This window comes from Apteryx mantelli, chromosome Z (genome assembly GCF_036417845.1).
Source record: "Apteryx mantelli isolate bAptMan1 chromosome Z, bAptMan1.hap1, whole genome shotgun sequence".
NCBI lineage: Eukaryota > Metazoa > Chordata > Aves > Apterygiformes > Apterygidae > Apteryx > Apteryx mantelli.
Genome location: NC_090020.1, coordinates 8,517,655 through 8,533,665, shown reverse-complemented (window position 1 = coordinate 8,533,665; position 16,011 = coordinate 8,517,655). Strand labels below are relative to the sequence as shown.

General features: G+C 38.9%; 1 protein-coding gene across 1 annotated transcript in view; it reads right to left on the bottom strand.

Annotated features, from left to right (window-relative positions):
• The window catches only part of DGKQ (diacylglycerol kinase theta), a 98,506-nt gene that overhangs the window by 14,743 nt on the left and 67,752 nt on the right, over positions 1 to 16,011 (bottom strand). The window contains exons 15-19 of the mRNA XM_067315969.1: positions 14,966 to 15,081; positions 7,780 to 7,931; positions 6,209 to 6,357; positions 4,684 to 4,865; positions 2,784 to 2,884 (exon numbers count right to left, since the gene is read on the bottom strand). Coding sequence (XP_067172070.1) covers positions 2,784 to 2,884; positions 4,684 to 4,865; positions 6,209 to 6,357; positions 7,780 to 7,931; positions 14,966 to 15,081 — 700 coding nt within the window. The remainder of the gene's footprint in view (positions 1 to 2,783; positions 2,885 to 4,683; positions 4,866 to 6,208; positions 6,358 to 7,779; positions 7,932 to 14,965; positions 15,082 to 16,011) is intronic.

Genomic DNA, 16,011 nt, shown 5'->3' with positions numbered 1-16,011 from the left:
ACAAAAAAACAAAAAAACCAAGAAAGCCAGCCTTCAAGAGCTACTAAGAAGCCAAGTGAGTTGACGCAAAAATCCAGACTTTGAGCTTTTGCCAATTGCTGCCTATCCAAAAGGGTAGGTTTGGGGAATTTTTTTTTTAAAGGCACTGAATAAGAAATCTATGTGCTAGGCATTTTTTAATGAACTGCAATTTCCCGTGAGCAGTAAAAACCAGCTAAGTAACATCTCTCAGAAGTAAGCAAAGTGCTCATAACTGCAGCACACAGCACAGAAAGCTATCAAGGAAAATAACATGAGCACCTCCTACCCAGTTCAGCAATCTTAATATCCCATCTTGAGGAAACCACCACTGCAAAAGTGAAGGGACACTAGAACTCAGACCAGTAATTAGCATCTGTTTGGGTGATTTTATTAAGATGATTTTACTGACCAGAAAAGAACATCATCAGATTCACATGGAGAGGACCCAAGAGGAAAAAAGTGAGTCACACAGCAGTTCCTGCAGCATTCTCAATCCCACAAATGAAAAACTGAATGACCAACACTATCAACCACCTGCCCCCAAAAGATAGAGCAGTTTTGTATCTTTGCAAAAAATTCGAAACTCCCATTAAGTTGGGCAGAGCATTCTCTCTGCCTAACCTTTCAGCCATGAGAAGGGCTGTCCCAGCAGTCTCCTGTGAATTCTGGATGGCACAAAGATGATGTGCTCTCTCCTGTGACGGGAAGCTCTAAAGACTGCCGCAGGATCCCATGGGAATGCGGAATGAAGGCAGATGATCTCATTTTTAGTTTCATACCATGAAAAAAACCCACAAGGCATGGCACTCAGTAACTGAAACAGCATCACAGCAAAAACATGTACTGCTTCTGTCTGCGCTGTGATGCAAGTTCGGGTCTAAATTCCTTGCAGGGAAATCATCATTGCACTGTGAGCTGCTAGCCAAAGGATAAGCAGACCTGAGCAAGAAAAGACACTCTACAGGAGAGGCCAGAAAGCACACAGTTCTCAGGACGTTTACCAGCCTAAGGTCTTGATTCAGAGAGCACTGAAGCCCATTTTTCTTCCAAGGAGCACCCACAGTCTCTACTGCCACAACATGAAACTCTCTGTCTTGCACGCAAGAGCAGTCCATTCATGTGTTAGCAGCTGTTGCATCTGGGCTCAGGCAGGCACTTTTTAGTTATTTTATGGAAGGAAAGAAAATGAGCATGCATATCCTGGGAAAGGGGAAAGCCAGCAACTGTGACAACCATTGTCACTGGGACTGAAAGGCTGCAATCATGTGTCAGCACCACTGGACTGCATATGCTGTTTGTTTCCTGCAAGACTGCACACTTTATCTCAGTATCAATTCAATAACTCGTGTTTCTTTACAAGATCTTGAATTACAAAAAACATCCAACCCCTTCTGTTCTCCTTCCCCACATGATCTTCAAGACATCCTCCTTACACTGTCTCCAAATATGTATGTAAAAGGTCTGCAAGAATGATACCAAGTCACTGCCTACTGCACTGCAGATGCTTCACTCAGTGGACTGGCTGAGATAGACTCAAAGGATGAAAAGCACACAAGGCAATAAAGGTCAGTGCATAATGCTTAAACACAGTGGCAATAAGGAAAGGATGCATCTTTTAAAGTGCTGCAGCTTTGCAAAGTCAGATAGTATATTAAAGCATAATTTTTACATTAATTTCTCAAATAATTCTAAAATGATTTTAAACACTAGATCAGGTACTACTATATGCAAACTTATTATCTGACGTTATTACCCACGCTGATGTTATTACTTACGCAATCCAGTGGACTGGAAATACAAACCAGTGCCTGTTTTATTAATAGTAATTAATGTACTACAAACAGTCTTACTATTACTCCATTTAAAAAAATATATATGAGCAAGAGCTGTATCAACAGACAGAATATTGCAAGAGAGGTGGGATTAAACATCATTATAAGCAGCCAGAGAATATTCTTAATAATAAGGATTTGAATATTTTGCAATTGTAATTGTCTTGATCTGGCAACTGAAAGACAAATTAGAGGACATTAATTCAAAAACACAGGGGAGTAAAAGGCAGTCAAAATGGTTTCTATAAAGAACTACTGATTAATTACACAAATGCAATTTCTTTTTTCTCATCAATTTCAGTGATTACAGGAAATATATATATATATATATATATATACACACACATATGTATGTATGCATTTTTATTGATTGATCTGCATGCCAGCAAGGCCAAAGCCTTCAGGGCTCATCTTTGGTTTCACATTGTCTCAATAAGATTCAGAAACTTTTTAATCTTTATTACAAGCACGTAGATACTACCATAGCAGCAAGCAAGTCTTCAACTCAGCAAAAACCCCAACAGGGTAGGAACTATACAAATATGTTCTCAGCAAAGTGTTTATTACTTTTGTAGCAGAACTGACCTTCTTTCTACTAAAGACTTCGAATAAGAGATACTTCCATTATCCTGAAATTTCACTGGTATTTGATATTGAAGATATTGGCAAATAAGTATCCTGAATAATAACAACAGTTCTTCCAAACACTACTCTGGCTCTCTCATTTGGAAAAAAAAAAAAAAAACTCAAACCCAAATAAATTCCATGTGTAAGAATTTATAGTTAATTTAATTCCTCCTGTGCCAGCCTTGCCTCAAGTAGTATTATTTGTAGCATTTCAAGATTATCAGTCATGGTATAAATCAGAAATTATGAAATACCACAATACACAAATATTTGCCCCCCACCCTTGTTTTCCCCCAGGATTACCTGCTATTAAATTTCCCTGGTTCTTCTTCTCTAGCATGATGAAAGTCCAAGCTTAACTCTGCATCGATGCCAAGACCACAGTAATTGTTCATCTGTACAATCTGACAAAAAAAACCCTGCATTATTTCCTCAAGGCTTACAGTACAAACCAAGAGTTTTCAAAAGTTTTCAACAGAAATATGTTTTGTAAATGATTTTTCCAAATCATCTGCACCTTGACTGACTTAAGAAAATAAGCTCCAGAGACACCACACTAAAAATAAAGCTATATGGACACTTATTGATATAGTAGTAATTATTTCTAAACTATTTGGAATGTCAAAATTTAATCTTAATTGCAAGAAACTTAAGCAAAATAAGTCCTGTAAATGCAGAAATAAAACCAATCCAACTTTTTAAAGTGATTCTATGCCACAAGTACACAACTTATTACACAACATTAATACCACCATTACATTTGGTATTAACCATGGATTTACCATGACATCACCAGGTAGATCCTTTCTCTTATCTTGGAAGGTAATTAACTTATGCTAGATGAGTAAAAAAATCAACTTCACCTACTCGGATGCATTTTAAATAGCCCCCTATGTGCCAACCTCAAGTTTCTACATATTTTTACTATTTTTGTTCTTAATTCTTCCTTTGCATGCCACTTCATTGCATAGCTTTTTCTATCCTAGTTCTCGACTCTCTAACCCTTCATCTTTAAAAAGCAGATGAGGCACTCAGAGCAAATCTACCCTGTCTTCACCAAGTTAAAAACAGCTGGAACCTGAACAACTTCAATTCTCAAACTCACAGTTAATGCCTAGGATTCTCCAGCCACTAAACTACAATCAAAGACAGGGGCTGACCTTTTTACAGTTTTTCTACTGTCTCTTCTCCACTCCCTTTTTGTCCTATTTCTTGGTCTTGTTTTGTCTGAAAATAAACTGAACCAGGATTGAAACAAAGCTCTAAGTTGCCACCTCCAATCAACATTTTTAATTTTCCTGAAGCAGAAAGAAGTGATATGAACGAAGGGACAGGGACTGTCACTCCAAAAACAATAAAAAAGATACAGCACAGACAGATATCCTTTCAATGGCAGTGAGATGACAAGAAAAGAGTTACCTCCTGTGTATATTAGCAATTGATAGTCATTTTTCTCAACTGTTACAAGAAAGATCAGAGTAGCTTTTTTTTCTTTTGACTTGAGTTTTTTGCTCAACACTCCGGTTTCTCTAGTCTCAGAATCACAGAATCACAGAATGGTCGAGGTTGGAAGGGACCTCTGGAGATCATCTAGTCCAACCCCCCTGCTCAAGCAGGGTCACCTAGAGCACGTTGCCCAGGATTGCTCCCAGATGCCTTTTGAATATCTCCAAGGAAGGAGACTACACAACCTCTCTGGGCCACCTGTCCCAGTGCTCAGGCGCCCTCATAGTAAAGAAGTTTTTCTCATGTTCAGACAGAATTTCTTGTGTTTCAGTTTGTGCCTGTTGCCTCTCGTCCTCTTGCTGGGCACCACTGAAAAGAGTCTGGCCCCGTCCTCTTTACACTTCTAGAGAGTGTTTGGCCTTCCTTCAAAAAGCTTTCCTTATTTCAGAAACACATTTCTTTCCAAGTGAAGCAAATAGGCATGCCATTGCCACATGAATCTTTTCATTAATCCCTCCATTAGATACTTCCTGCCAAACAACGAAAAACGGTGTTCGGCAACCAACCAGTTCTACCAAAGCTGAAGTGCTAGATTCAGACATATGCCATGTTTGCTAAGGAATAGCTTACTAAGGGCCAAGCACAAAGATACATGGGCCATAAAAGATTAAACTGTGGTAAATCCATCTTCTTTGCAACTTTCAGTAGAACAACAGTTCCTCAGAATCAAGCCCGAAAGGTGCTTTGGCAGGCTCACCTTTGGAGGCTCAGGTTCTGCCACGCCATTCTCCGCACCTTCAGCAGGCTCTTCGGCATCCAAAAGGATAGTCCAGCGATCCATAAGTACATCGTCTGCCTCATCCACGGAAATCAAAATAGAGTAGGGGTCCTCCCCACTGTAGCCAGCTCCCCAGCGCAAGACCCTCCCTAAGTCGTTACCTGGGCAACAGTGAAGAACCCCAAAATATGACTGCATTTAATTAGTTAGTGAAAGTCACCAAAAAATCAATCAGTCCTTTTCTACACTCAAATCACAAGAAAATGCCCTATATAAGTCATGAAAATAGTAAGACTGGACTGAAAAGTCAGTAAGTATGAAAAATATCTAAGTTGTCATGGTTTCAAGTGTGCTTTATGTCACGTATACACATGCTGTCTCATCTGAAGACTTTTCACAAAAAGAGACAGAGAAACCTTTTACAGTGTTAGGGGTGACAAGGAGGGGCACAGTCGACTTCACTGTTTTCCAGCGAGGGCTGCTGCATCTGCCACTGTCCAGGGGAGCATATTGTCCCCCCTCCAACTCCTGCCCATTCGGACACATCCACACCAACACCAGTTCCACTCTCACCCGTTCAGAAAGCGAAACCAATGCTACCTTGGAAAGATAACATGGCATTTGCTATCCAGCACTGGCTACAACTGAGTCATGGCTGGCATCTTCGTAGCAAATAGGGTAGTTTGTCAGATGGAAAATTAAAATAAAACTTCTGCAGGACTATCATGTACAATGCCTCAGGTGGAAATCCAAGCTGGATTTCTAGCTCTTGGACCAATATACAACTGCATGCAGCAGTATCCCAGCACTGGGGGCTAGCCCACATTCTGGCACAGAGGATGCAACTGTCATAAAACACCACAGAATAAAGTGACTTCAGAAGTGTCAAAATTAAGAAACTATATACTGAAAACTACATGCATTTTGTGTCATAGATATAACTTCAGGTTAAGTAAGAATAGCTCTTTACCCCACTACACTAGAAAATAAACATCTACAGTACCTACATTTCAGACTTGTAACAGGCTGAAAACGACCATCAATTTACATGAATCAATACTTCCTGAACTCAAATGACAACTTAACAGGGAAAACAAAATCTAAGTACAACTCTGAGCTACGTGGAAAGATGAGTCTTTGTTTTGTTCTCTGCCACCCCCCACTCAAGTTGCTAAGTTCATTATTTAGATTTTATGCTTATGATAGCAATTTTTCCCAGCAGCTAATCCTTCTGAAAACAATATGGAGAACTCACCATGAAATAACTAAATTGCATGAATTTCCAACATCACAAACTTAATACTGAGTTATTATCACAATTCACATGCACTAAGAAGACACCTAAGTCTCCAAATAACAAATTTACCATTAAGTAATGCTAATTATAACTGTATTCAGAAGAAGAATGGAGGTCAGGGCCATGTAACCCTAACAACAAAGTCATATGAGAATGAAAAGAGAGTGACTTCAGAGTGCACTGAGTGCTTCTGAATCCAGAGCTCACCTGTTCCTAAAGGTAAGATGGCAACGGAGGGCTCCGAACACACCAGCTTGTGCCTGATCTCCTCAAGGGCACCAAGAACCCAACCAACAGTGCCGTCACCTCCACACACCAGCACTCGGAAAGAGGGAATTTTAGAGAACGTGTGAAACCTGCGTTTAGAAATAGAGCGAAGGAAGATGAAAGGTTACAACATAGTATAGAAAAGACAAAGTTTCTCAATATGCTATTTAAACCAGAACACTCTTAAGTAATTACTGGCTTCTTCCTCTATCCTCAGTTTCAAGATCAAATTTAACAAAGCCAACAGATTTACAAAAGCTTCCTTTCACATGTTTAAAACCAGTGACAACCACAATTTCCTATGGTTTTTCACAGCTGGCGATAATTAAGTTAATAGAGTTAATGAGTTCCTTTCTCATCAAGAACAGAGATTTAACTATTCATAGTTTTAATCCGAACATCTATAATTCTCTAAAGCTTTGTGGAGATTCTCATTAGGTTTCTTGAATTAATGTTTTCTACACTGTAAGTACGGTGTTTTGATAGCACTTGTAGTACAGCATATAGTATCATTTTCTTGTTTGCTCTCACATTTTGTGACTTTTCATCCCTACATACGAAAACATACTGCAGAGGAATTTATAACACCCATTTCACAAGGAGCAAAAAGCAAGTGAAAGCATTTTGCCATAAAGCTACAGAAAAATTCTATGGGTGTAACAACATTAATTAACTACCTGAGTTGGGGCTTGAATTACATTAGAAGGACAATAGAACTATACAGGTCCAACAAAATCTTAGTCTGCACCACTTGTTTTTCTTGCTTCTTGTATAAGCTCCATTTCTCTGATGAAAACTATGAGAAAATTTGCTTTGAAGAGCTTGTCAAGAGTTGTTCTTAAAGCTGTGCTGAAATACCAGCCTACTTCAGGTAAACTACGACCACCACTCTCAGTTTTATGGAGCTGGTAACAAAACTGTGTTGGTTAAAGCAAGTAACTGGTTACTGCCTCCCTACTAGCACATCATGTTCTGTTGCTTATATTTAGAAACGTTGCAGCTGTGATCAGGCAGGCCCTGTTAATTCTGCAGTTTTGGCCAAGTTCCAGGAGTCAAGATAAAAAATTTTATTATACTTTCCTGTTAGTTTCTATGAACTATCAGAAGGCAAAAATGAGCACCACTGTCAGGCAATATGACACTTTTCTTTCCAATCCCAGTTTATCATAAAATCTTTTTACTGTTAATAGTTATTAGATATGCATTATAATAAAGTTTGTATGACTTTCCCAGGATTGGACTCTATTAGCCTTGATATGAACACATGCGTCAGAAACTACTCTGTTCTCTTTTCTTTAGAGAACTTAAAGTTTACATTTGTTTTCAGAATAAGAACCAGTTGGAAGGAGTGATCCACCACTCTGGTCTTCAGGCACAGAAGAGAAGCAATTTATATTGACTTATCCAGCGAACAGATGCAATTTAGATCTTCATATCCGGTAAATCCGATCCTTCCAAAACAGCTAACAAAACAGTATCAACAATAAAGTTAAGAAAATATAATGACCTACCCAGGCAGTGGGCCACCATTAGTAAGTTCAAAGACCTGATGAGGATTTAGCAGCTTTCTAAAACTGTACAGCAGATCCCGACCTTTTAGACCGCCACTTTTTGGATTCACAAATACAAGAAGTGGGCAGCAGTTCTGTGGTATCTTGGAAGACTGACAGAAAAAAAGAAAAAAAGGATTAGCCAAAAACACAACTACGGCAGGAAAATTACTACCGCATTTCAAAGTATTTCCTAGACGCTTAGTAAAAAAAAAAAAAAATCCAGATTCAACAAATAAAAGATTCAATGTTCAGAAAATGGACAGACAAGCTGCAGATCTTGTCTTCTGGGAAACTCAAGTGTCCTTTGCCCACTCTAACTACAGAGTCTGGCCTAATGTTAAAAACAAAGGCACTATAACTAGGCCTTGCTAAACATTGTCAGCAAATAGTATATAGAAAAGCATAGTTTGAGGGATAAAATGACTTTCAGAATCATGTTAATTCAAATATTTTCCTTGCAAAAAGAGAACGCCTTCCAAAAACCAGCTGAAACATTTGTTCTACATAGCTTCTAAGGCGACCACAAAACTTAAATTATAAGGACAAAACATTTCAAAATTTTCAGGGAGTTTAGGGCAGACACTAACATATCTCTCCTCAAGAAAGAAGAGACTGAAAGCTTCTTTTAAAAATACATATTTAAAATTTAAACCGGGGAGATTTGGTGCCAGGACCTTACAAACCTCTCATCTCCTCCTGAGCTACTATAAACAGGGCACTCGAAGTGTAGGAGTGCTGCTGTGGAGCCTGGTACCCTTGCAGCAGTCATTTCAAAGAAAAGTCACTACACTGCAGAAGATAATGTATGAAGTGATTTCCTGAGGTAGTCAATGTACCGTACAGAAGCAGTACCTGTAGCCTAAACAGAGATCAGAACTTCTAATTATGAGAAATACTACCTAAGAACTGGTTTTAAACCAGGCCTTAGATCACTCTATAAAAAGCAGAAAATACTTAGACACTTTTGATTCCTTCTGTCACAGGGCTTAAGACTTTCATACGGCTATTGGGCAGGTATAAGTTAAAGATGTTTATCAGGCATTTCAACAAGCATGTTTCAAAACAGAATTGTTTGCCACAGTTCCTAAGTTATGATAATTTGTATTTACAAATTGGACAGCATTCAGGGAACAGTAATTTGTCACGTAGCTGACGGGCTGAATTCAGGCAAAAGAACAACAGTGCTAAATATAAGTCATTTAGACAAGAATGATTTGGAGAGGAGAAGCAGTAGTGTGACAACAGCTTACACATATGGGAAGAGATGCCACAAGCTACAGAGGGGATGAGCCAGCACCCAGATAATGTGTCAACTGCTCCGTATCAGTAATCACAAAAGAGCATGAACTAAGTCTAAGAATGGAAAAAACAGGACAAACGATTGAGCAATGTTTTGGGAAAGCAAACTGCAGCCCGACACTGAGATACCCAAGTCATTTCTTACTTGTATGCTGATTTGGATGCTTAAAAATAAACACTACCTGTGGGCATCTCAATATCAGACACCTGCTTTGGTGTCCCAAAGAGTTGGGCAATAATGCTCAGAAAGTGACACCCTGTCATGTGTGTCAAGGTATCAGCAGCTACATAAAAATCTCTCTCCTCTGTGTCACTGCCTACATGGGAAACACCTCCTTTCATCAGCTGTGATTTGTAGACGCAAATGGAAAACACACTAAGAAACGAGAAACACTAAGCAGGTATGCATTGCTCCTCTTGCTCCTTCCTTTCTCTTGCTTTAGATCCTGCTAGAGACATTCACCTTCAAAATGCATGCGTTTTCTCCAAAAAATTAGACAAGGACTACAATGGCTGACAAAGAGCCAATAGAGCCACACAGCCCTGTCATCCCTCTGTCAAGGTTTCTCGCTGCCAGCAAAGCAGCTAAACTGGCAAGACAGAGGTTGCAAAGTAGACCCCGCAGGGAGCCCAGCTTTAACCTGACGAACCACCTTCACACCCTACCGTGAAGACTGCTAAGTCAAAAAATCTCTCACCTCTGTATTCAGGCTTTACTGAAAAAGGGGAAGCAATTATTCAAATCATGTCCAACATAAAAACAGGGCAGGGGAGGGGGGAAGGAATATATTTATTTCTGTTAAGTACACAAAAAGGATATTTGTAACCAGCAAAAGGAAGTCTAAGCAAAACAATGCATGCCACTGTTGCATAAAAGAAGGACTTCTTGAATTGTAATGTCAACATCTCCAGGATCCACACATCCCAGCTAGAAAGCTGGATTTTTTTCCGTCTCTAGCCTTCACAGGCATTAATAAAATGGCAACTGAAATTCTCACTTCTTAATAAAGTCCTTCTCGTTATCAAATCAGTTACTGCATTACCATCTGCCATATCCCATTATGAAGCTTTCCCTTGGAAACTGCTCATGCAAGCAGTAAAAGGCTCTGAAAGGAAGAGCAGCTTCCCACTGGATCCTGCTCCTTTCTTAAATCTCTTGTTCTAGCTTCTGCTCTGCACTGCGTCCTCACCTACTCAGTTCCCGCTTTTCTCTCATTTGGCCTTCAACCATTCTAACTTTCTTAACAAGACAAGCTATCTGAAGCCTCGAGCTTGGTTCCATACCCAAAAGCTTCTGGGGTTTAAAAAAAGTGTAATGAAGGGGAGGGGAAAGGAAGAGAAAAAGGGAAATAAAAAAAATCATCTCTGCAGCTCAACGTAAACAAAAACTTTTTCAAAAAAGAGCAACAGGAAAGAAGCCAGTCCAAAACTTTAGTCAAACAAATACCTTATTAAAATGAAGGCAAGAGCATATAATTACCTTCTCTTCTTCAGGAAATTTACTTGTAAAAATACTGGTTGTGGACATTTATAAGTGACATACTAAGCACGTGTTTTATATTACTCCCTTTTACAGACAATTTCTTAAGTACTGCATTTAAAATCAAGTAACTAAAAATTCACAGAGATCTTCAGGGACTTGCACTGATTTTTGAGACTTAGTAAGTTCTGAGATATTCAAATGCACAGCTATGTTTTGGAAAGTGGTTTGAGATCGTATCCAAGCAAATATATTATTGCAAGTATGTATTTACAATTTCCACAAAATTGCCATCTAAATTTCCTAGCTGTCAACTGTTAATGCTGTTAAAAAAAACAGTGAAACATATATCCTGAATGCAATTAAGAGTGACAAGCAGCCACAGAGATTGCCTAGACCTAACAAAATATCTATATAGAGCACAATGCACGTGTGCAGAATAAACAGAAGCATTTTAGAAAGGGTAGAGGCTCTCTCAAAGTATGCTTTGCCTTACGTTTAACTTTTCCAACCATCACTCTTTGTTAAACTTAAGAGAGTAAGAAACAGTGCTAAACCCCTAAGAGAAAGGCCAACACTGACTTTTGAGTATGGGTTAAAACCTCTATGAGAATCAGGTTTTGAGGTTCATACTGCAGAACAGGGCCATGCGTATTATGACCATAAGGATCTCGCTCTTACATGGTGGAATTTTTTTAATCCCTTCACAAAACCCCAGTGGGGACAAGTGAATTATAGCCTGTTACTCTGCAGAAGGGAATGCGTGAGTCACAGCCTTCGGATTCCCTTCCCCCTTCAGCCCTGCCTTTGACACTATGCTTGAAAAGTGAAGTTTGCAGAGGGGTTTTGTGCTGGCTGATATTCAGGAAGGAATTTGTTGCTTGTTTCTCAGAGACAGCTAACGGAGGGCGTGTGATTTACACACTCTGGCAGCCACTGCACATTGCTTAATTTGTCAGGATTAGCATGAAGTGGCTTCAGGCTCGTACAAGATACGTATTATTCAAGCTAATCCCCTTTCTGCTGAGTATACTGTACAATCACATCTAATAACAAAACAGAACAAGATGTCCTGTGCCACAGGCCTGCCAGCTAGACATTTACGGTGCATCTTCCTACGCTGAACTGTTTCCACGAACTGCAGAAATCTCTACACTCCAAGTAAATTTGACATTTGCAATAGGCTGTCACTAGCATCTCCCATGCACAAGTACTCATCATTTCCCAAGAGCAAGACTCCTCCTCCCTGGCCAGACAGCATGGTCCTTGCCTCTTACAAAGAACGATGAGCAAGGTACGTCAGCACAACAGGAATCTCAGCAGGAGCTCAAGGAAAGGTTTCTATACTTTTGGGGAAATTGTTGCAGCAGCAGAACGGTGGAAAGTAACCCCTCACAGTGTTTTGGTTAAGAGGGTGATTAAATGGGCAAGCTTTTAAGTTGGACACATTTGTGTGAAGAATTAGTGGAAATGAACTGGAAATGGAAAGTTCTAACTGTTTGGGAAACTGTCCTTTTTCACTACTCATAAGGAATCCAAATATAATATGTCAGAGGACATTCCACTGATGAGTGGAACTAGCGATGAAACACCAAAAAAATGGTCCCCTTTGCAGCTGATATCAGGCTAGAACAACTATCTGAAGCTTTTTTTTGTTAGTAATTCTGTGAAATTAGCTTTCAATTCAAAGACTCAGCTTTGCAATGCATCCAGCCTAACATGCTACCAAACGGGTACCAAAGTGCCTCAGTATTACAATAAGGTCCTTAAACACGCTAGTACAGCAGCTTGTAAAAGACTGCACTTGTTCACATTCTAATGAAAACAGACTATTTTCACTCATTTAAATATTGTGAAATGAAAGTGTATTTGACAAAATCCTTAAATGCCCAAGATCATGAAATGGCAGAGGAGTAACATAACACCACACCCAGTCACACTAATTGCATGACTTTGCAAGAAGCACTTAGTGGAAATTGATTCCGTGCTCAAACTTTTCAATAAAGATAAGAAGAGGATGAATTACTTCAGGCAGATATGACTATGCTAGATTAGAACTAGGCCTACTCTTCAGGAGGTATATAAAATAGAGCAAATGAATCTAAAACTGGAAAAAATGAAGGACTAGCAAAAGACAGAGCAGATGTTACCCACTAATTTACTTCCATGCTTCCATGGAATTTTAAGAGTTTATTTTATAATTTAGGTTGCAATTTGGAAAAATATTCATGAACTAAGACACTGTTCCCTTTATGTCTTATGATCCATTCTACTTTCAAGACCATATATTGGTATTCCATTCCATTTTCTTTGCATTTCACCCACAAGAGGAAAGCCAAACACAGCATAAGTTTAATATTGTGCTGAGTTCCTGTACAAGTATTTCCTGTTGCTATATTTAAATGATCACATATATAAAAATATAAACAAAGGCTAACAGGATCATAGGATAATCCAGGTTGGAAGGGACGTCAGGAAGTCATCTAGTCCAACTCCTGCTCAAAGCAGGGTCAATTATTGCTTGTTAGTTTACTCTGGGTAATGAGTGAACAGTGTAAGCTGGATGGCCTAAGCCCATTTGAACAGTACATGAAATATTATTTCATTAAACCTTGTTTCTTTTCAGTGAGATGGCCAAATATACACAATACACGCTGGAATAGAAACAAAATGCATGTGCATAGGTACAGCCCCTGCCCCCTTCCTACACACTTGAAATCCCACCCCAGCAGGCTATGAAATGGAGTTTCCAAGAAATATCTTGCATCAGATAAAAAAATAGCATTATCCATATTTTCCTGGCCTCAACAAGTTCACTCCAAACATATATAGTGTCAGAAACCCTGACACACCTACTCAACAGAGTGGAGTGTGTTCAACTTTATGCCGTACACCAAATCTAGGCTCATAATGCATTGACTTAAGCAACCACTGAAACCAACTATTCAAAAGCAGTCCCACCTTCACACCGTGTTCTACTTCTGATAAATAAAAACCTTGAACCTTATTTGGTGCAGGCTGTGGGGGAGAAAATTGGTTTCTAATGATCTCACGAAACATAACGCTCAGGCATGCACAAGGACAAGGCTCTCACTTTTTTTTGAAGGGGGGTAGTTTTTAATCTTGGCAGTTTCACATAAGCATCGTCATTAGTATCTGTTTATATAAAAAGAGAATTGTGCCTTCAAGAAACTTCAACAAGCATGGGGAATTTTAAATGGTAAAGGAGGCATATAAGTGTGCAACCAATCGTTCTCGTTTCCGCTACTGAACTTCAGACCCTCCTATCTAAAACTGTTTCACAGTTCCCATTAACTGTGTACTTTGTCAAGTATTCATCTTTCTGTGAAGTTCTAAAGAAGTCAAACTAAGATCCTCCCTCCATTCGCCGCAGTGCTGCTGCAATGCAACTCCGGAAAGACAGTACCTCTTAGCTCAGCAGAAGGTGATTATGGATTATGGCTACGTTCTCCTTTGGACAGAACCTACATCCTTCTCTTTAAAAATCACTCTGCTCAATGGACCGTTTCCCTCTTTTCACCCCGAATCTGCTTTAATAACAGGAAGCCTATTATCAAACCAAGTGATTTGCAAGAAGATGATTTGTAACCACAAAAAGGAGTAAATCAGAATGAAGCTTGAATTCATGAAAGGATTCTTGCATTAAGTCAAAGTTCTGCCTCAGCTGCAACCTTCTTTCAGAAAGAGAGCTCATCTTTTTGGACTGGTAGAGAATTCACTACCCTGTTAGCACGTCATACGATCTGTAAGCACTCTGTAAAAAGACTGATTCACTTTTTACAGTAAAGTCACCATGGGAAGTGTTCTCCCCCAAATCTTTCAGAACTCAGAAGTGATCAAGATCCACTGTGAAGCGCTGTACTCCCCAAGGAAAATGTATTTTTTCCTTCTTCACTGCCAGTCTCTATACCCTTTTAAACCAAGAAACAAAATTCACCCTCCTGCCCCACCATGTAGTGGCTTTAAAGGTCAATTTTTTATTACTGTTGCTGTAACATTCTGGAAGTTTGGCAAAAGCAGTATTTGGCAGATGTCAGGGATTCTCTTTTTAAGGGCTCAACACACATGCTGTGTTTTCTCCCCTTTATAGTTTTATAGTTAGGCTCACACTTCTTCACAGATCAGTACTAATAGGACTAATGACTTTTAAGCCACAGAATATATCAGACACAGGAAGTACAAACTCTCAGTACTTTTTCACCACACCGTTTACAAAAACCCATTGTACCTCTCCCTTGCATATCATGTATTGTTATTTATTTCCATCAGGAAAAGTCTGAAGGTAGGGGTTTCTTGTTTGTTTTTTTTTTAATCACAAGTTGTAAATTTAACCTCATCTCTTACCATAACTTCAGGAATCACCACACTGTTCAGAGGCTTGTCATTGACAGTTGTATCTTTAACTAGCATATATATTCTCTCAGCTTCAGAAAAACATGAAATTTCGAGTACAACAGCACCTGTAAAAAGGTGTTAGAACTATTTTTTTATATATTCTATTTTTAGAAAACCAACTTTATCAAATCACAGCAAAAGTTTACTTAGGATATTATTCAGCAATAGCTGCTACAAGAAATCTTCTGCAACATTTGTGATTGCAGGTTATCAGTGCATTAGGATTTTTTTTTAAGTCTTCCTTTATACCCCCAAATCCTAGATTTTTGCTAAAGCAAAGCAGTTCAAGGACAAAAAGAATTGCAGCACAAGACTGATACATATTTAAAGATTTCCTTTGGGCTTCAGAAACACCATCTATTTCCATATGCTTTATCATAACTAATAGGCTATTCCTTCAACAAGTACAAGCGACAGAAGTATCACATTTCATTTTATATCTCATTATTAAAAAACCAGGAGTTCTATTCACTGACAGCATCTCAAGTAGGAATTATTACAAGCAAAGATTTGGTCGGAGAATCAATTTTAGATCTTTAAGTTGGCTTAGGTCCCGTACTGGAAAGCCAGGAAAAAATGGCAGACAAAGGGGAAAAAAACAAGAAAATAAAATACTGAGAAGTTAGTCTGAAATGAGATACTCAGTGAGGAAGACAGACTTGGAAAACAGGCAGGACAAAATCAAGGAGCATAATGGACAGCATATGAGATGTAAGCTGGCAACACAGTTTGGCTGCTATGGCAACCAAAAGTGAAAGAATTAATTTTGACTATTTCTGTTGTTTCCTGGATCAGAAAAGCAGAGCTTCTGCAGTGTGTTGGTAAGATCCACACTGCTCAGGAAGCCTCAGAAACATAAAAATACTCAGAAAGTGAAAAAAACTCAAAGAGCAATAAAAAACATGTATTAGCAAGAATGGCTATAAAAAAGCACATACATGTAAACTTGGTTAAATAAAGCTGTGACTTGAGAAGAGTATCATAAATACAATTAG